Raw genomic sequence first — 23406 nt, forward strand, 5'->3', positions numbered from 1 at the left:
AGAAAAAATAAGATACAATGTCCACGTAGCTCCTTTCCAACAACTATTTCGGCACTAAACTCAAGTGGTGTATACAGACACTTGTCGGTGGTGAAAATAGGGAAGGAGCTGTTAGTATGGCCACACCCCCGCTTATGTAGAGGAGCGGATGGGGGTGTGGCCAGGCGGATGGGTGTGTACATGTGAAGACATTTATTCAGTATTAGACTGGCTATGGGATGTGTTCCACTTGAGCGCAGAGCGTAAGCTAATACGATATATAACCGATAGGGCATACAGACCCTCATCTGCACTGTCTTTGTTTACACTGTTTATTTTTCTCATATTTTAATATTTAGATACAAATTTCTTCTATTACCCTGCCCATACCGGTATTAACCTGCTGGGAATACCAGAGGGGTGGGGGTTATGAGACAATTCAGATACTGTAATGCAGTGGTCACCAACCCGTCGATCTTTGAGACCTTCCCTGTAGATCTTTCCCTGAAAAAAAAATGTAAAAAAAGAAGAAAAAAAAAATTATCTTTCCCTGAGAGTCCACACCTACTTTTGTTTTGATGTGAAAAGTGATGCTGCATAAGATTACTGCACTTAGCACTGACTGAGAAAGTACATATTACAGTTCTACCTTGACAAACATATTTACAATTAGCATTTTCTAATGTTAATAATATGAGTCCACATTACAGTTCTACTTTTGTTTTGATGTGAAACGTGATGCTGCATAAGAGGACTGCACTTAGCACTGACTGAGAAAGTACATATTACAGTTCTACTTTATAAAATGCTCATTGTAAATATGTTTGGCAATGTTAATAATATGAGAAAGTCCACATTACAGTTCTACTTTTGTTTTGATGTGAAAAGTGATGCTGCATGAATGAATGAATGAATGAATGAAAACTTTATTTAACAGATTGCAGAATGGGTACAATACAGTACGGCTCAATACATAAGATGCATAAGATGACTGCACTTAGCACTGACTGAGAAAGTACATTACAGTTCTACTTTGACGTTTTAATGTTGGACCAAAGCATTGCATGTAATTAGAATACAGGCAAATAAAAGTAATTTAGTTTAAAGTACAATCTTGGCTGACTTTTTCTCTCAACGCTTCAATAGGTAGATCTTGCCTTCACCAAAACAAAAAAAAAGTGATCTTGGGCTTAAAAAGGTTGGTGACCACTGCGTAAAGTAAGTTGTCAATGACAACAAATGCACAATTATTCGCTTTTGAATAGTTTACTTTGTCACACTGTGTTGGCAAACAATCAGTAGGTGGAGAACCCCCCCCTGCTGGGCCTTCATGCAGGAGAAGAGAAGCACACAGGCTGCTAATTACTGTTTGTCCCTGGTCAGACCCCACCCCTCCCCCTCCCCCAGGTTTGATAGAACAGCAGCATGAAGCTGGTCTCTCCCAGCCCCCCCCCCCTCCCCCTCCCCCAAACCACAACCACAAGCTGCCTCAGACAAAAAATAACAATGGGTCTTTCTCCATTTAATTGTTAGCCCTCATTACTTTGACATTAATCATTAGATTAGATTAAGATGTATTGTCATCATACAGCACAAGTAAGGTGCAACAAAAATAAGTTTGACATCCAACCAGAGTGCAAATGTAACAGTAAAGTGCAACAGTAATATACAATCTACCAGTACTGGATATAAAATATATAAATTAGTACCACTGAGTAATCGTGTTAATCAGATGTATGTACAGAGTTCTATCAGTAGGTATATAGAAGGATTATGCAGGTGTATAAGTAGGTATATAGAAGGAGTATATACAGGTGTATCAGTAGGTATATAGAAGGATTACATACAGGTGTATAAGTAGGTATATAGAAGGAGTATATACAGGTGTATCAGTAGGTATATAGAAGGATTATATACAGGTGTATCAGTAGGTATATAGAAGGAAGGATTATATACAGGTGTATCAGTAGGTATATAGAAGGATTATATACAGGTGTATCAGTAGGTATATAGAAGGATTATATACAGGTGTATAAGTAGGTATATAGAAGGATTATATACAGGTGTATAAGTAGGTATATAGAAGGATTATATACAGGTGTATCAGTAGGTATATAGAAGGATTATATACAGGTGTATCAGTAGGTATATAGAAGGAGTATATACAGGTGTATAAGTAGGTATATAGAAGTATTACATACAGGTGTATAAGTAGGTATATAGAAGGAGTATATACAGGTGTATAAGTAGGTATATAGAAGGAGTATATACAGGTGTATCAGTAGGTATATAGAAGTATTACATACAGGTGTATCAGTAGGTATATAGAAGGGTTATATACAGGTGTATAAGTAGGTATATAGAAGGATTATATACAGGTGTATCAGTAGGTATATAGAAGGATTATATACAGGTGTATAAGTAGGTATATAGAAGGATTATATACAGGTGTATAAGTAGGTATATAGAGGATTATATACAGGTGTATAAGTAGGTATATAGAAGGATTATATACAGGTGTATAAGTAGGTATATAGAAGGATTATATACAGGTGTATCAGTAGGTATATAGAAGGAAGGATTATATACAGGTGTATCAGTAGGTATATAGAAGGATTATATACAGGTGTATAAGTAGGTATATAGAAGGGTTATATACAGGTGTATAAGTAGGTATATAGAAGGAGTATATACAGGTGTATCAGTAGGTATATATAAGTATTACATACAGGTGTATCAGTAGGTATATAGAAGGATTACATACAGGTGTATCAGTAGGTATATAGAAGGAGTATATACAGGTGTATCAGTAGGTATATAGAAGGATTATATACAGGTGTATAAGTAGGTATATAGAAGGATTATATACAGGTGTATCAGTAGGTATATAGAAGGATTATATACAGGTGTATAAGTAGGTATATAGAAGGTTATATACAGGTGTATAAGTAGGTATATAGAAGGATTATATACAGGTGTATCAGTAGGTATATAGAAGGATTATATACAGGTGTATAAGTAGGTATATAGAAGGATTATATACAGGTGTATCAGTAGGTATATAGAAGGATTATATACAGGTGTATCAGTAGGTATATAGAAGGGTTATATACAGGTGTATAAGTAGGTATATAGAAGGATTATATACAGGTGTATAAGTAGGTATATAGAAGGAGTATATACAGGTGTATCAGTAGGTATATAGAAGGATTATATACAGGTGTATAAGTAGGTATATAGAAGGAGTATATACAGGTGTATCAGTAGGTATATAGAAGGATTATATACAGGTGTATCAGTAGGTATATAGAAGGATTATATACAGGTGTATCAGTAGGTATATAGAAGGGTTATATACAGGTGTATAAGTAGGTATATAGAAGGGTTATATACAGGTGTATCAGTAGGTATATAGAAGGAGTATATACAGGTGTATCAGTAGGTATATAGAAGGATTATTCAGCTATATTTGGCCAGATACCGTATCCACAACCACATTCTTTTTGGTGAAATATCTGACCCCAAAACCACCTTTGCCTCTTTTGATCTGGGACCAGGGCTCTGACATCATCTCTATGGGACCAGGGCTCTGACATCATCTCTATGGGACCAGGGCTCTGACATCATCTCTATGGGACCAGGGCAGGGCGTTGGGCGTGGGGGCCCATGGGGACATTAACGTGTGTTGTCGGGCCTTACAAATACATTTAATTTGATTTGATCTCTATGGGACCAGGGCAGCGCTCTGACGTCATCTCTATGGGACCAGGGCAGGGCTCTGACATCACTATGGGACCAGGGCAGGGCTCTGACATCATCACTGACATGGTCACTAGATACTAACAGGTACTATATGTAGTAACATGGTCACTAGATACTAACAGCTACTATATGTAGTAACATGGTCACTAGATACTAACAGCTACTATATGTAGTAACATGGTCACTAGATACTAACAGGTACTATATGTAGTAACATGGTCACTAGATACTAACAGCTACTATATGTAGTAACATGGTCACTAGATACTAACAGGTACTATATGTAGTAACATGGTGGTCACTAGATACTAACAGGTACTATATGTAGTAACATGGTCACTAGATACTAACAGGTACTATATGTAGTAACATGGTCACTAGATACTAACAGCTACTATATGTAGTAACATGGTCACTAGATACTAACAGCTACTATATGTAGTAACATGGTCACTAGATACTAACAGGTACTATATGTAGTAACATGGTCACTAGATACTAACAGGTACTATATGTAGTAACATGGTCACTAGATACTAACAGGTACTATATGTAGTAACATGGTCACTAGATACTAACAGGTACTATATGTAGTAACATGGTCACTAGATACTAACAGGTACTATATGTAGTAACATGGTCACTAGATACTAACAGGTACTATATGTAGTAACATGGTCACTAGATACTAACAGCTACTATATGTAGTAACATGGTCACTAGATACTAACAGGTACTATATGTAGTAACATGGTCACTAGATACTAACAGGTACTATATGTAGTAACATGGTCACTAGATACTAACAGGTACTATATGTAGTAACATGGTGGTCACTAGATACTAACAGGTACTATATGTAGTAACATGGTCACTAGATACTAACAGGTACTATATGTAGTAACATGGTCACTAGATACTAACAGGTACTATATGTAGTAACATGGTCACTAGATACTAACAGCTACTATATGTAGTAACATGGTCACTAGATACTAACAGGTACTATATGTAGTAACATGGTCACTAGATACTAACAGGTACTATATGTAGTAACATGGTCACTAGATACTAACAGGTACTATATGTAGTAACATGGTGGTCACTAGATACTAACAGGTACTATATGTAGTAACATGGTGGTCACTAGATACTAACAGGTACTATATGTAGTAACATGGTCACTAGATACTAACAGGTACTATATGTAGTAACATGGTGGTCACTAGATACTAACAGGTACTATATGTAGTAACATGGTCACTAGATACTAACAGGTACTATATGTAGTAACATGGTCACTAGATACTAACAGGTACTATATGTAGTAACATGGTCACTAGATACTAACAGGTACTATATGTAGTAACATGGTGGTCACTAGATACTAACAGGTACTATATGTAGTAACATGGTCACTAGATACTAACAGGTACTATATGTAGTAACATGGTGGTCACTAGATACTAACAGGTACTATATGTAGTAACATGGTCACTAGATACTAACAGGTACTATATGTAGTAACATGGTGGTCACTAGATACTAACAGGTACTATATGTAGTAACATGGTCACTAGATACTAACAGGTACTATATGTAGTAACATGGTCACTAGATACTAACAGGTACTATATGTAGTAACATGGTCACTAGATACTAACAGGTACTATATGTAGTAACTTGGTCACTAGATACTAACAGGTACTATATGTAGTAACATGGTGGTCACTAGATACTAACAGGTACTATATGTAGTAACATGGTCACTAGATACTAACAGGTACTATATGTAGTAACATGGTCACTAGATACTAACAGGTACTATATGTAGTAACATGGTCACTAGATACTAACAGGTACTATATGTAGTAACATGGTCACTAGATACTAACAGGTACTATATGTAGTAACATGGTCACTAGATACTAACAGGTACTATATGTAGTAACATGGTCACTAGATACTAACAGGTACTATATGTAGTAACATGGTGGTCACTAGATACTAACAGGTACTATATGTAGTAACATGGTCACTAGATACTAACAGGTACTATATGTAGTAACATGGTCACTAGATACTAACAGGTACTATATGTAGTAACATGGTGGTCACTAGATACTAACAGGTACTATATGTAGTAACATGGTCACTAGATACTAACAGGTACTATATGTAGTAACATGGTCACTAGATACTAACAGGTACTATATGTAGTAACATGGTCACTAGATACTAACAGGTACTATATGTAGTAACATGGTCACTAGATACTAACAGGTACTATATGTAGTAACATGGTGGTCACTAGATACTAACAGGTACTATATGTAGTAACATGGTCACTAGATACTAACAGGTACTATATGTAGTAACATGGTCACTAGATACTAACAGGTACTATATGTAGTAACATGGTGGTCACTAGATACTAACAGGTACTATATGTAGTAACATGGTCACTAGATACTAACAGCTACTATATGTAGTAACATGGTCACTAGATACTAACAGGTACTATATGTAGTAACATGGTGGTCACTAGATACTAACAGGTACTATATGTAGTAACATGGTCACTAGATACTAACAGCTACTATATGTAGTAACATGGTCACTAGATACTAACAGGTACTATATGTAGTAACATGGTGGTCACTAGATACTAACAGGTACTATATGTAGTAACATGGTCACTAGATACTAACAGCTACTATATGTAGTAACATGGTCACTAGATACTAACAGGTACTATATGTAGTAACATGGTGGTCACTAGATACTAACAGGTACTATATGTAGTAACATGGTCACTAGATACTAACAGCTACTATATGTAGTAACATGGTCACTAGATACTAACAGGTACTATATGTAGTAACATGGTGGTCACTAGATACTAACAGGTACTATATGTAGTAACATGGTCACTAGATACTAACAGCTACTATATGTAGTAACATGGTCACTAGATACTAACAGGTACTATATGTAGTAACATGGTGGTCACTAGATACTAACAGGTACTATATGTAGTAACATGGTCACTAGATACTAACAGCTACTATATGTAGTAACATGGTCACTAGATACTAACAGGTACTATATGTAGTAACATGGTCACTAGATACTAACAGGTACTATATGTAGTAACATGGTCACTAGATACTAACAGGTACTATATGTAGTAACATGGTCACTAGATACTAACAGCTACTATATGTAGTAACATGGTCACTAGATACTAACAGGTACTATATGTAGTAACATGGTGGTCACTAGATACTAACAGGTACTATATGTAGTAACATGGTCACTAGATACTAACAGGTACTATATGTAGTAACATGGTCACTAGATACTAACAGGTACTATATGTAGTAACATGGTGGTCACTAGATACTAACAGGTACTATATGTAGTAACATGGTCACTAGATACTAACAGGTACTATATGTAGTAACATGGTGGTCACTAGATACTAACAGGTACTATATGTAGTAACATGGTCACTAGATACTAACAGGTACTATATGTAGTAACATGGTCACTAGATACTAACAGGTACTATATGTAGTAACATGGTCACTAGATACTAACAGGTACTATATGTAGTAACATGGTCACTAGATACTAACAGGTACTATATGTAGTAACATGGTGGTCACTAGATACTAACAGGTACTATATGTAGTAACATGGTGGTCACTAGATACTAACAGGTACTATATGTAGTAACATGGTCACTAGATACTAACAGGTACTATATGTAGTAACATGGTCACTAGATACTAACAGGTACTATATGTAGTAACATGGTCACTAGATACTAACAGGTACTATATGTAGTAACATGGTCACTAGATACTAACAGGTACTATATGTAGTAACATGGTGGTCACTAGATACTAACAGGTACTATATGTAGTAACATGGTCACTAGATACTAACAGGTACTATATGTAGTAACATGGTCACTAGATACTAACAGGTACTATATGTAGTAACATGGTCACTAGATACTAACAGGTACTATATGTAGTAACATGGTCACTAGATACTAACAGCTACTATATGTAGTAACATGGTCACTAGATACTAACAGGTACTATATGTAGTAACATGGTGGTCACTAGATACTAACAGCTACTATATGTAGTAACATGGTCACTAGATACTAACAGGTACTATATGTAGTAACATGGTGGTCACTAGATACTAACAGGTACTATATGTAGTAACATGGCGGTCACTAGATACTAACAGGTACTTGGCATCTGCGCTCCAACAGCCTCGAACCACAAATCCTGCACTCACCAGCACCATGTGACCACGTACAGTATGTTAAAGGTACAATCTGTAATGTCAACAAACACCAACCTTTTATACAAAAGATGACAACATGGCACTGCACTTTGTTTTGGTCCGATGTGTGGATTGGGTTTCAGTGGTGATAGATAGGGGAGGGGTTGCTACTGCTCGCCACACCTCAGGCTCTGAGAGATCTGGAGACATTCACAGTACAATAACGTAACTCCAACCCACATGTCAAACCAAAACAAAAACGTAAACAAAGCACAATACCATGCCTAGATGTTGCATTACAGATTACACTTAAACAACCGTGGTCTTATCAGGAGCGAGTTTACACCCAGCAGCTAACACCTTGTTACATTAGCCTAAACAAACAAAACAATAGGACAGTTGACACACAGGCAGATTTAGCTTGGATTGGTTTCAGGTACAAGGTCAAGGGTCAAGGGTTAGCACACTTCTTTACATCTTTCTATATGTTCTCTGACCCCAGAGGGCTAACAGGTACAAGTCCATAACCCATTTACCATTTAGCATAAAAAGCGTAAAAAGATGTGAATCCCTACCAACATTCAAAACCGCTCTTAAAGAGCACTTACGGGAGGCTGCAAACCCTCCCTCCCCCCCTCAAATAGACAGTCTCCTCCCCACCGTATGTATATATTCTCTCCCACCCACCCCCTCCTAATGTACAGTCTCCTCCCCATCATATGTATATATTCTCTGTTAGGATATATGGGTAACAGTACTGTATATTTGCATATCATATATGTCACAAATGTAACAGTACTATATACCCGTATGTCATGTATGTCCCTATGCCATAAATGTCATGTATGTTGTGTATGTCATAAATGTCACTATGAATTGAAAATGGGGGACCCTGATGTAAACAAGACGAAAGTCTTTCTCTGGTCTGCATCCCCTTAACAATTGTGTGTATTGAGCTGTACTGTATTGTACCCATTCTGCAATCTGTTAAATAAAGTTTTCATTCAATCATTCATTCATTCAGCATAACCCATATAATTGACCATTTAGCATAACCCATATCAATGGAAACTATTATAGAGTTCTTCAAGAAGGATAGCTCCCAACGACGGCATCTACATAAGTAGATTTCTACATCTATTTTCACTGGATCTATTTGCTCCACAATGGAACGAACTTCCCACCAGTCAGGAGCCGAAACACCACCAATCTTTCACCGTCGACTAAAACACACTTCTTACTGTATCAGAAATGAAAAGAAAAAAACGTCTTACTGTCTTCTACTATCATGCACTCTTCCACTAATTAATCTTCCATGTCTATATTACTATACTAATATGTCTCTACTACTCTGTCTATATTCAGTCAGACTCAGTCGAAACATGACCATGATCTTTTGCCGTAGACTAAAGACTCAAAAATAAATAACCTTCTTACTGTCTTCTATCATGCACTCTTCCACTAATCTTCCTTGTCTATATTAATACCTACTATACTAACATGTCTCTACTACTCTGTCTATATTAATACCTACTATACTAACATGTCTCTACTACTCTGTCTATATTAATACCTACTATACTAACATGTCTCTACTACTCTGTCTATATTAATACCTACTATACTAACATGTCTCTACTACTCTGTCTATATTAATACCTACTATACTAACATGTTTCTACTACTCTGTCTATATTAATACCTACTATACTAACATGTCTCTACTACTCTGTCTATATTAATACCTAATATACTAACATGTCTCTATACTACTCTGTCTATATTACTACCTACTATACTAACATGTCTCTACTACTCTGTCTATATTAATACCTAATATACTAACATGTCTCTACTACTCTGTCTATATTAATACCTAATATACTAACATGTCTCTATACTACTCTGTCTATATTACTACCTACTATACTAACATGTCTCTACTACTCTGTCTATATTACTACCTACTGTTATGGTTTGTAACCGACCCCAATCGCACAACACAAGACAGGTATGAGAGTAAGCCAAAACAGGGCATTTATTTATTACATAACAAAAGGCGGCACTGTCCCTTTAAGGGAGAACACAAAAACACTGGAGTCAAAGAAAATAGGGAAAATGCGGCACTGTGCCTTTAAGAGGCGAACAGGCTAAGGGGCTAAGGCTAAGGGACAGGGCCAGGGCAAAATGTCAAGGACCAGGACCAGGGGCACTGGAGAGGGGGACAGGGACAGAGGCCCGGAGAGGCGGGCTGGAGACAGGGACAGAGAACAGGGTTAAGGCCTTGGACAGGGCGAGGGCCAGAGCTGCTTACAGGGATGACAGGGTTCCGACGGCGGAGGCCTGGCATGGGAACAGGGGCCCGACGGCGGAGGCCTGGGACGGGGACCAGGGGCCCGACGGCGGAGGCCTGGCACGGAGATCCTCCTCGGAAGCTGCAGACGGGCAGCGCAGAACACCGGGGTCCCAGGGGACCGGGGCGAAGAGACGCATCCTCCCGTGGAACTAGGAAGCGATGCGCGCCGGCTTGACGTCTGGAGTGGGAGCGCGCCGGCTTGACGTCTGGAGTGGGAGCGCGCCGGCTTGACGTCTGGAGTGGGAACACCACTCCAGGCCTGGCACGGAGATCCTCCTCGGAAGCTGCAGACGGGCAGCGCAGAACACCGGGGTCCCAGGGGACCGGGGCGAAGAGACGCATCCTCCCGTGGAACTAGGAAGCGATGCGCGCCGGCTTGACGTCTGGAGTGGGAACACTGGAAAACCTCCCGTAGAGAATTAGAGAGCGTAGACGGCGTCCCACTCCAGGCAAACGGCGACAGGTGGTGAAGTACAGGGGTGGCACGACGTCTCACGCCGGAGACGCGGCAGTAGATTGTAGTAACAAGAACGACCCGACCAGGACTGGAGGGGAGGTCCAGGTATTTAAAGCCCTCTGGGGCGCTAATCATAAACTATGACAGCTGCGAAAGGTAGTCCAAGGGTGGGGGCTGGTGAAGAGTAGAGGAGAGTAAATCATCGCAAGGGTGGGGGCTGGTGAAGGAGAGTAGACAGGGAAAGTCCAAAGGTGGGGGCTGGTGAGGTGAGGAGACAGGGAATAAAGGTCCAGGGTCCAGGGAACAGGCGAATCCTCACAGTACCTCCCCCTCCACGGGAGCCACCGGGCGACCCAAAAAATCAGACAGCGGGGCAGGGGACATGATAAAGCAACAAACAAAAAAAAACTGGGCCATGCTAGCAGGGGAAGCTACACCTAAAGTGGGGCTAGCAGAGGGACTGGGTAGCTGCCAGAGCATTGCTAGCTACAGGGCCTATGCTAGCTGTACTGCTACATTAGCATAGAGGCTGCGCTAGCTGCCGGAGCTAGGCTAGCAGACAGGGCTGGACTAGCAAAGGAGAACAAGCTAGCTGGAAGGACAGTCCTAGCTGTGGGGAAACTGACCTTGCTAGCTGAAGGGGCAGTCCTAGCAGTGGGGAGACTGACCTTGCTAGCTGAAGGGGCAGTCCTAGCAGCGGGGAAACTGACCTTGCTAGCTGAAGAGGCAGTCCTAGCAGTGGGGAACAGGGTAGCTAACAGGGGAGCTAACGAGGCTAACAGGGGAGCTAACAGGGAAGCTATTAGGGGAAACTAACCCACATACACTGTCTGTGCTGGCTGGGGTCGTCGACGGGTCGGGTCGTACTGTTATGGTTTGTAACCGACCCCAATCGCACAACACAAGACAGGTATGAGAGTAAGCCAAAACAGGGCATTTATTTATTACATAACAAAAGGCGGCACTGTCCCTTTAAGGGAGAACACAAAAACACTGGAGTCAAAGAAAATAGGGAAAATGCGGCACTGTGCCTTTAAGAGGCGAACAGGCTAAGGGGCTAAGGCTAAGGGACAGGGCCAGGGCGAAATGTCAAGGACCAGGACCAGGGGCACTGGAGAGGGGGACAGGGACAGAGGCCCGGAGAGGCGGGCTGGAGACAGGGACAGAGAACAGGGTTAAGGCCTTGGACAGGGCGAGGGCCAGAGCTGCTTACAGGGATGACAGGGTTCCGACGGCGGAGGCCTGGCACGGGAACAGGGGCCCGACGGCGGAGGCCTGGGACGGGGACCAGGGGCCCGACGGCGGAGGCCTGGGACGGGGACCAGGGGCCCGACGGCGGAGGCCTGGCACGGAGATCCTCCTCGGAAGCTGCAGACGGGCAGCGCAGAACACCGGGGTCCCAGAGGACCGGGGCGAAGAGACGCATCCTCCCGTGGAACTAGGAAGCGATGCGCGCCGGCTTGACGTCTGGAGTGGGAGCGCGCCGGCTTGACGTCTGGAGTGGGAGCGCGCCGGCTTGACGTCTGGAGTGGGAACACCACTCCAGGCCTGGCACGGAGATCCTCCTCGGAAGCTGCAGACGGGCAGCGCAGAACACTGGGGTCCCAGGGGACCGGGGCGAAGAGACGTATCCTCCCGTGGAACTAGGAAGCGATGCGCGCCGGCTTGACGTCTGGAGTGGGAACACTGGAAAACCTCCCGTAGAGAATTAGAGAGCGTAGACGGCGTCCCACTCCAGGCAAACGGCGACAGGTGGTGAAGTACAGGGGTGGCACGACGTCTCACGCCGGAGACGCGGCAGTAGATTGTAGTAACAAGAACGACCCGACCAGGACTGGAGGGGAGGTCCAGGTATTTAAAGCCCTCTGGGGCGCTAATCATAAACTATGACAGCTGCGAAAGGTAGTCCAAGGGTGGGGGCTGGTGAAGAGTAGAGGAGAGTAAATCATCGCAAGGGTGGGGGCTGGTGAAGGAGAGTAGACAGGGAAAGTCCAAAGGTGGGGGCTGGTGAGGTGAGGAGACAGGGAATAAAGGTCCAGGGAACAGGCGAATCCTCACACCTACTATACTAACATGTCTCTACTACTCTGTCTATATTAATACCTACTATACTAACATGTCTCTACTACTCTGTCTATATTAATACCTACTATACTAACATGTCTCTACTACTCTGTCTATATTAATACCTACTATACTAACATGTCTCTACTACTCTGTCTATATTACTACCTACTATACTAACATGTCTCTACTACTCTGTCTATATTAATACCTACTATACTAACATGTCTCTACTACTCTGTCTATATTAATACCTACTATACTAACATGTCTCTACTACTCTGTCTATATTAATACCTACTATACTAACATGTCTCTACTACTCTGTCTATATTAATACCTACTATACTAACATGTTTCTACTACTCTGTCTATATTAATACCTACTATACTAACATGTCTCTACTACTCTGCACTCATCACGGCAGCACTCAAGTTTCAACACTGTTTGATTGATTGATTGAAAACTTTATTAACAGATTGCAGAATGGGTACAGTACAGTACAGCTCAACACACACAATTGTTAAGGGGATGCAGACCTGAGAAAGACTTTCGTCTTGTTTACATCAGGGTCCCCCATTTTCAATTCATCATAACATATATGACATACATGACATACAGATAGACAGTACTGCTACATCTATACATTTATGACATATCAGATTTGCAAATACAGTACTGTTTGTGATACAAAAAAAATAGTCTAAAAAAAGTATATACATTTGAGGGGGAAGAAACTGTACATGATGAACATTGTTCATGTCACATAAAACTGTATAAAAATAGAAAGTCACTTTAAAGGAAGGAGGTACTAATAGTATAGTTTAGATACATTAAGAGTGTAAATTGTATATAGTATAGTAGTGTATATAGGAACCAGTTTCTCAGGAACTCAGCATGTCTGTTTTTTACCATGCATATCTTGTGTCCTACCTATTTTATTTTTCTATGTTTCTTTTTTTCTATGCCTATTTTATTACTGTATTTTGCACAATCAATGCAGGAAAGACCACACAAGATACAAGATACACTACACGACCAAGGTACCCATGTACATGTCAAAATACTTCCCAAAGGTCAGTGAATACCACGATCACAACACCAGAGGGAGCTCCACAAATCATGTGAAACCCAGATTCGGCTCAAACAAGGGACTAAACACGTTTCGCAATTATGCCACATCAATGTGGAACGCCCTACCCAAAGCTGTAAAGGAATGTGAATCACTACCCACTTTTAAAACCACTCTCAAAGAACACCTACGGGAGACTGCAATTCGAAACTGGCCCCTACAAATGTCCTAACCCAGTTGTACAGTAAAGACCAAGTATGGCTTTGTCAGTATTCCAATGTACAGTGCCCCCCCCCTACCCAACCCCCCCCCCCCCCCCCACCTCCAATGTACAGCCCCACCCAACCCCACCCCACCTACCCAACCTCCTCCAATGTACAGTTTCTATGTCAAATGTATGTCAGTATTCCAATGTACAGTGTACAGTGTCCCCCCCCTACCCAACCCCCCCCCCCCCCACCACCTCCAATGTACAGCCCCACCCAACCCCACCTACCCAACCTCCTCCAATGTACAGTTTCTATGTCAAATGTATATACACTCTTTTTCTGGATTTTTTTGTATCACAAACAGTACTGTATTTGCAAATCTGGTATGTCATAAATGTATAGATGTAGCAGTACTGTCTATCTGTATGTCGTGTGTGTCATATGATGAATTGAACATGGGGGACCCTGATGTAAACAAGACGAAAGTCTTTCTCAGGTCTGCATCCTCTTAACAATTGTATGTATTGAGCTGTACTGTACTGTACCCATTCTGCAATCTGTTAATAAACTTTTCAATCAATCAATCAAGCATTTCACTGTATGCCCTCGTATCTATGTATGTGACAAATAAACCTCTTGATTCTTGATTCTTGTCACTGTAAGAGTTGTACCCTTCCTGCTGACGTACAGAACTTGTAAGTCACTTTGGATAAAAGAGCTCAGCTAAATGTAAATGTAAAATGTAAATGTAAATGTAATGTAAGGCCCCCCCCCCCTTGGCCATGCACCCCCCCTACACGTCAGAGGGGGAAAGCACGCCTCCTGTTTTGGGTTTTGAAAAAAAAGGATGACATCTCGCGATACCTCCCCCCTCCCCTGCAGGCCTGCTGCAGTGTCACCGTGTGGAGGATAGCACAGCATCTCGCGAGAGCTCCCCCCTCCCCTCCCTCCCCTGCACGCCGCTGCAGTGTCACCGTGTGGAGGATCCGACAGATATAACCTCCGCGCGCAGAGACACCGGGAGCGAAGCACCGAGAACACGTCCACACTATCCACTATCTCACCGGGAACCGGGAGGACCTGTCTCACCCCTCGACGAGGAGCGAGAGAGAGAGAGAGAGAGAGAGAGAGAGAGAGAGAGAGAGAGAGAGAGAGAGAGAGAGAGAGAGAGCGAGGCTCCCCTCAGCAGCGAGGCTCTCCTTCTCCTTCTCCATTGTAGCTCCTTCCTGAGCCCGCTGCCTGCCTGTCTCCACCGGGACCCCGAGCGTCTGTCTCCCCGGTGTCGGCTTCTTCCTGACGGCCTCCCCCTCAGAGGAACCAGCCTCTCGGCTCCAGTGACCCTAACCCTCCTCACGGAGCTCCTGCTGGCTCACCGGCAGCACTCTATCCGCCATCATGTCAGCAGCCCCGGCCCCGCCGCCGGGAGAGCACCCCCCGGGAGCACCGTGGACCTGACCATCGGTCTCGCTCCCGCTCCCGCTCCAGGTCCCACGCCCAGCCAGAGCCGCTTCCAGGTGGACCTGGTCACCGATGACGACAAGTCTCCCCTCGACGCTCCCGCCGCCGCGCTCCCGTCCGCCGCTCCCGCTCCCGAGGTGGGTCCCGGCGGGGACGCGGAGGCGAAGAGCCGGTTCCGGGTGGTGAACTTCGCGGACGGCTCCCCGGAGGTCCCGCCGGGGGACGCGGCGCTGCCCGGCGGGGCGGAGGTGCAGTCCAACGGGGACACCGTGATGAGCGAGAGCTCGCTGCACTCGTCGCTGGGGGGCCCCGGGGGCCACCACTACCACTACGACACGCACACCAACACCTACTACCTGCGCACCTTCGGGCACAACACCATCGACGCGGTGCCCAACATAGACTTCTACCGGCAGACCGCCGCCCCGCTGGGGGACAAGCTGATCAGACCCACCCTGTCGGAGCTGCACGACGAGCTGGACAAGGTACTGTTGTCGTTGTTATTATTATTATTATTATTATTATTATTATTATTATTATTATTATTATTATTATTATTATTATTATTATACATCATATGGACAAGGTAACATCTCTAGGTTAACCCTTTCACTACCACACTACAGAAGGTTAACCCTTTCACTACCACACTACAGAAGGTTAACCCTTTCACTACCACACTACAGAAGGTTAACCCTTTCACTACCACACTACAGAAGGTTAACCCTTTCACTACCACACTACAGAAGGTTAACCCTTTCACTACCACACTACAGAAGGTTAACCCTTTCACTACCACACTACAGAAGGTTAACCCTTTACTATCACACTACAGAGGGTTAACCTTTCACTGCCACACTACAGAAGGTTAACCCTTTACTATCACACTACCAAAAGGTTAACCCTTTCACCGTGACAATACACAGACAGTTAACCCTTTCACTGCCACACTACAGAAGGTTAACAGTGAAAGGGTTAACCTTCTGTAGTGTGGTAGTGAAAGGTTAACCTTCTGTAGTGTGGTAGTGAAAGGTTAACCGTCTGTAGTGTGGTAGTGAAAGGGTTAACCTTCTGTAGTGTGGTAGTGAAAGGTTAACCTTCTGTAAGTGTGGCAGTGAAAGGGTTAACCTTCTGTAGTGTGGTAGTGAAAGGTTAACCTTCTGTTTGATTGATTGATTGAAAACTTTATTAACAGATTGCAGAATGGGTACAATACAGTACCGGAGTGAAAGGGTTAACCTTCTGTAAGTGTGTTAGTGAAAGGTTAACCTTCTGTAAGTGTGGCAGTGAAAGGGTTAACCTTCTGTAAGTGTGGCAGTGAAAGGGTTAACCTTCTGTAGTGTGGTAGTGAAAGGGTTAACCTTCTGTAGTGAAATGTTAACCTTCTGTAGTGTGGTAGTGAAAGGGTTAACCTGATGTTGTGTGGCGGTGAAAGGGTTAACCGTCTGTGTATTGTCACGGTGAAAGGGTTAACCGTTTGGTAGTGTGATAGTAAAGGGTTAACCTTCTGTAGTGTGGTGGCAGTGAAAGGGTTAAAAACAACCTTATTATCTGGAAACAGGTTTTTAACAACAGGAGGCTTTAGGGAGCAGCATGTAGTGACATCACCAGCCTCGTCATGTGGGGAGCCATGTTGACATGTATGCTTACAGCAGAATCCATATGACTAAATACATGACTATATATATTTTAAATGAACATGTTGGGTATAGTGGAGCACATGTCCACAACAGAGCACAGTGTAGTGGGTGATGGGCGTGCTGCTGGCACATTGTGACGACACTCTGTAATGTGCAGCTGGTGTTCGCCTCGCTCTCTGCAGCAGCACTGACTGAGCGGCTGGCCTGGGATCAGTGACATAACAGCCCCGTCTCACGGCATGGGACATACACCTTTAGAGAGACAGCTTTGTGTGCTCCCAGCCTCTCCTTTTCATTCTCTCTCTCTCTCTCTCTCTTTCTCTCTCTCTCTCTCTCTCTCTCTCTCTCTCTCTCTCTCTCTCTCTCTCTCTCTCTCTCTCTCTCTCTCTCTCTCTCTCTCTCTCTCTCTCTGATTGAATCCTGTCACTCACTACTGTTCACTACTACGGTCATCACTATTGTCATTACTACTTGCACTTAGTTAACACTATTACCGATACTACCTCCCCCATGTTGCCCTGGCTGACACTTGATTTAGGAACACTTGACATCCAAACATGTCCTGTTTGAAGTACAATCATAGAACAGCAAGGTCAGCATTGTAGCGTCTACCTCCCCCCCCCCCCCTTCCTGCCCAGGATGATAACGAAACAAACTTGTGTTATTATTTGTCATTCCTATCAGGAGACGTTGCTCATTTGTAGCTCTTGGTTAGAGAGCTGTCAGGTAGCCTCTTTAGTCCGTGATTGTAGTCTCTAGCTTGTTAAATCACACCCACTTCCTGCTCTGTGAGTGGTGTTATCTGACACGCCTCATCCCTGTTCTCCCAATATCCTGGTAGCATCCTGTGAGGTCATAGCAGGAGTATTACCCAGGCCTGGGTGATGGCTGTGATGACCATGAGATGTCCTACTATTGATCCAATGATGACTCACCATTTAAAAAAAAATATTATTTGTTTTATAAAGTTTAGCGTCTATAAGGGCTTAAAACATTATGATGCAGTGTATAAGGGCTTAGAACATTATGATCAGTGTATAAGGGCTTAGAACATTATGATCAGTGTATAAGGGCTTAGAACATTATGATCAGTGTATAAGGGCTTAGAACATTATGATCAGTGTATAAGGGCTTAGAACATTATGATCAGTGTATAAGGGCTTAGAACATTATGATCAGTGTATAAGTGTTTAGAACATTATGATCAGTGTATAAGGGCTTAGAACATTATGATCAGTGTATAAGGGCTTAGAACATTATGATCAGTGTATAAGGGCTTAGAACATTATGATCAGTGTATAAGTGTTTAGAACATTATGATCAGTGTATAAGGGCTTAGAACATTATGATCAGTGTATAAGGGCTTAGAACATTATGATCAGTGTATAAGTGTTTAGAACATTATGATCAGTGTATAAGGGCTTAGAACATTATGATCAGTGTATAAGGGCTTAGAACATTATGATCAGTGTATAAGTGTTTAGAACATTATGATCAGTGTATAAGGGCTTAGAACATTATGATCAGTGTATAAGGGCTTAGAACATTATGATCAGTGTATAAGGGCTTAGAACATTATGATCAGTGTATAAGGGCTTAGAACATTATGATCAGTGTATAAGGGCTTAGAACATTATGATCAGTGTATAAGTGTTTAGAACATTATGATCAGTGTATAAGGGCTTAGAACATTATGATCAGTGTATAAGGGCTTAGAACATTATGATCAGTGTATAAGTGTTTAGAACATTATGATCAGTGTATAAGGGCTTAGAACATTATGATCAGTGTATAAGGGCTTAGAACATTATGATCAGTGTATAAGTGTTTAGAACATTATGATCAGTGTATAAGGGCTTAGAACATTATGATCAGTGTATAAGGGCTTAGAACATTATGATCAGTGTATAAGGGCTTAGAACATTATGATCAGTGTATAAGGGCTTAGAACATTATGATCAGTGTATAAGGGCTTAGAACATTATGATCAGTGTATAAGGGCTTAGAACATTATGATCAGTGTATAAGGGCTTAGAACATTATGATCAGTGTATAAGGGCTTAGAACATTATGATCAGTGTATAAGGGCTTAGAACATTATGATCAGTGTATAAGGGCTTAGAACATTATGATCAGTGTATAAGGGCTTAGAACATTATGATCAGTGTATAAGGGCTTAGAACATTATGATCAGTGTATAAGGGCTTAGAACATTATGATCAGTGTATAAGGGCTTAGAACATTATGATCAGTGTATAAGGGCTTAGAACATTATGATCAGTGTATAAGGGCTTAGAACATTATGATCAGTGTATAAGGGCTTAGAACATTATGATCAGTGTATGATTGATTAGGGCTGGGCGATATAACGATAACTATCGCGATAAATTATTTCCTCGAAATAAACATGAAACGTGGTCGCAAAGTTTCGATATATCGATTTTCCAAGCTTGGATATGAGCACACGCACTAACAACCAATCAGTGAAGGAGATGGCCGACAGTGAAGGAGACCCGCGGTGCACCTCTGGGTAGAGAGGTAGGACTCTAGTAGTAAACAAGGCTGGCTAGGATAATTAGCTTGCACGGCGCTATTTTATAGTTTACGTGCCGAGTGGGTGTGTGGCGTGAATTCTGAGGCCATGGTTAGAGTAGTGTGGGGTATGCGGTGGACGTCGTTGCAATGTATTTGGGCGGAACGGAGTATTTTAGGGTCATATTTAGTACATTGTCATGGGATACACCGCTTGCTCTGACTGCTAACGTGCGTGGACTGAGTGATGCTCGAGACATTCGCAGCAGCAAAACGAGTCTATTAATAGCCCGTCCATCGGCGCCGGGCATAAGAATTTAATTAAACTTGACAGACATTATATCGACGATAATTATTGATATCGAGTTATATGAAAATAATTTTATAATTTTATCGCGATAACGTTTTTGGCCATATCGCCCAGCCCTATGATTGATGCTGATCTCAGGCAGGCTCCATTATGTCGCATAAGTTGTTGCAGCGATGTTTGGCTTGATACCATTTGTTACACAGATTTGGTGCAAAGTATAACTATTTTTAACCACTTAAAACATGGTCAAAAATCCCTCAAATACCACAAAGACTAGAGATGTTCCGATACCATTTTTTCCTTTCCGATTCCGATACCTAAGCTTTGGGTATCGGCCGATACCGATACTGATCCGATGCCAGTGCATACATAATTATTCTTGTTTTTTTTAAACGTACATAAATTATAAAACCTTTCTATTTAAAAAAAATGGTTTAGCTACCGTTTTATATATACTGTTTTTTAGTAATAACTATAAAGTAATGGTATTTATTCAACAACAACAGGTGATTGTATAGATTAGTATTAGTATCATTAATTGACAACTATCTCAATGAGTTCATCCACGGAATGGTTGTTGGGACATTGATTCCGCACGGACGTTACATGTTGTTGCACTCCAGAAGGCTCCGGTAACTTCAGTTAGTAGAGGCTCTGTTGTGATTTTTGCACAATAAATATTCAACATTCTCTTTTGAGCTCCGCCTCAGACTCTTATCATTTGGCACTAAAAGCTAAACATTGTCACCGATATGGCATGTCATTAATTGTGTGGGAGAGGTCGATCAGTGACCACGTTAGCGTGAGCTAGGTTAGCATGAGCTAACGTTAGATGGAAACAAGACAATATAACCTTACTGGTGAAAAAGTGATTTACCTTGGAATACTCCTGTGCCAACTTGCTGTACTTCGCTTGCAGGTCTGCAGCCATTATTGCTGGATTATGAATAGCCCCAACTTTAGCCAAGGTAACGTTAAAGCTAAAACTAGCTTTTCGGTTAGCTCTTCAGCTAATGCTAATAACACCAGCAAGCAAACCCATCAGAGCTCCCCGTCACACCCCTCTCTCGGGACGATGGCATTTAAGAAAGTATCTGCTGTTAAAATGACAAACGGCATTGACACTTTAATTCACGGTCGATTAAAAACACGTTTGTTTTATAATGCTCACTCAGCAGACCGCACGCGTTGTTGATAAATTACGTCATATGGTATCGGAGCGCATAATTAGAGGCTAATCGCCGATACCGATACCAGCATTTTAGGCAGTATTGGAGGCATTTCCGATACTGGTATCGGTATCGGAACAACTCTAATAAAGACACGCAAGACCATGAAGAACATTTGATTACAATCCACCTGTTTGCGACCAAGATGTCTGTTATCGAATACCATGAACAGCTAGTATTATTTTTTTTAATTAATAAAATGTATCTCTGAACTGAAACATTCTAATTTTAATAATGCTGTTGTCTACACAGACACACACCTCCAGCTCCTGTCACATGAGTCATGTATTCCCAGATCCAGCACTCTCTTCGCTCATGGAAGGGCAAGTCTGTATAGTCTATGAATGTTACGCAAAGTGGGCGCTGTGTTGTTGGCACAATTTGGAAATGCACAAACACAAACCGCTGTTTTATCACTAAGCTAGCTGTATTCCATAAATATAGATGTCACTTTACTCTCCTGAGCCCAAGACTACAGTTTAGTACAGTCAAAGGTGAAAGGTCAGCTCTGAACCAAGTGGATCGCTCCAGGCCATGCAGCGTTGTTTCTCGTCCTTCAGGCCTCAAGTAGTTTTTGATTAAAAGCTTGTCTGGTTTCTCTTCAAGGTCGTGTGGTTGACAGAGGGGTCCTATTGTGTACCATATATATTGGGTTGTCATGGCGACAGTAGCGCCTGTATTGTAGGGCTGTCTTAAATACTTCGAAGCTTCGAAGCTCCGTTCGATGGCACAAGCTTCGAACATTAAAAAAAAATAAAAAATTCAACTTTTTTTCAATTTTTTCTTTTTTACTTCGGTGTGTGTGTGTGTATGGGGCCATTGGGTGGGGCCGGGGGACAAATACACTGGAGGAAAGTAACCCAGCTCAGCACTGCCCAAATTATATCATCACTATTGCCTGTTTGAAGGATATCATCCTCAAACACATAGACACCACCTACACGCCTATTCTCAGTCCTTGCCCCACAATGGTGGAATGAACTACCCACCCCAGTTAGGACAGCCGAATCCCGTCCAATCTTTCGCCGTCGACTAAAGACGCACTTCTTCAACCATTATCTGAAATAAAATAAAATAAATCTAACCCTAACTAACCTTACTGTCATGCACTTGTCCTAATAAACGAACCTACACTGTAACACGCAACACTTTGATGAACATTGTTACTCAGCTGATAGAGTTGTATCCTTCCTGATGACCTGTCGTACAGAACTTGTAAGTCGCTTTCGATAAAAGCGTCAGCTAAGGGGGCGGTTAGGTGGTCGAGCGGAGATTGCGTTCGTCACCAGCCCCGGAGCTGTGAGCTTGGTTCGCCTGTTCGAATCCAGCTCACAGCTCCGGGGTTGTCACCAGCTTGGCTGGCCGTCTGCACTGATACAATTGGCTGTATCAGAGGGTGGGAGAAGCTGGCGGGGTGGGTCCGGGTCGTTGTAAACAGCGACTCCTACAGTTCGGTCGGGGCGCCTGCTAAGCGCGGATTGGACGTGAGGGGGATAGTGTGGTCCTCCCACACGCTACGCCCTCTCAATGAGAATCCGCGCTCTCAGGTGAAAAGAAGCGGTGATTGGCTGGACGTGTGTCGGAGGAAGCACGTGGTAGCCTCCACTCTCCCAAAATGATCTGACTGTGGGGGGTAAAGCGCAGCGACCAGGAAGGGACTGGGAATTGGCATACGACTAACATTGGGATGGGAGAAAATCGGAGGAAAAATGGAGGGGGAAAAAGACCAAAAAAAAAAAAAAAAAAGCGTCAGCTAAATGACTAAATGTGAATGTAAATGCCTTGTAGAATTCCACACATAAGAAAGAAAGATACTGGGATGAATAAACAAAATAGGAAATAAAATGTAGAAATGCATGCAATACATAAATAAATATGAATCTCCATATATGAAATAGAACATTTAGATAAGGTGCTACTGAGATGTTTTGGTGAGTTCTTTGTTTTTTTGTGGAAGTAGCCCTTCTTAAAAATGCATGAACATTCACTGATAATTGGTCTGTAGTGGAGTCTACAAGGTCTACATTGC

General features: G+C 42.3%; 1 protein-coding gene across 1 annotated transcript in view; it reads left to right on the forward strand.

Annotated features, from left to right (window-relative positions):
- Positions 1–23406, forward strand: part of LOC311237264 (solute carrier family 12 member 2-like) — a gene marked incomplete at its 5' end in the record, with an annotated part of 175588 nt that overhangs the window by 5222 nt on the left and 146960 nt on the right. Inside the window, 2 exon segments of the mRNA XM_084325070.1 lie at positions 15091–16151; positions 17464–17519. Coding sequence (XP_084181196.1) covers positions 15091–16151; positions 17464–17519 — 1117 coding nt within the window.

This window comes from Notolepis coatsorum (genome assembly GCF_963971535.1).
Source record: "Notolepis coatsorum genome assembly, chromosome: 11".
Lineage (NCBI taxonomy): Eukaryota > Metazoa > Chordata > Actinopteri > Aulopiformes > Paralepididae > Notolepis > Notolepis coatsorum.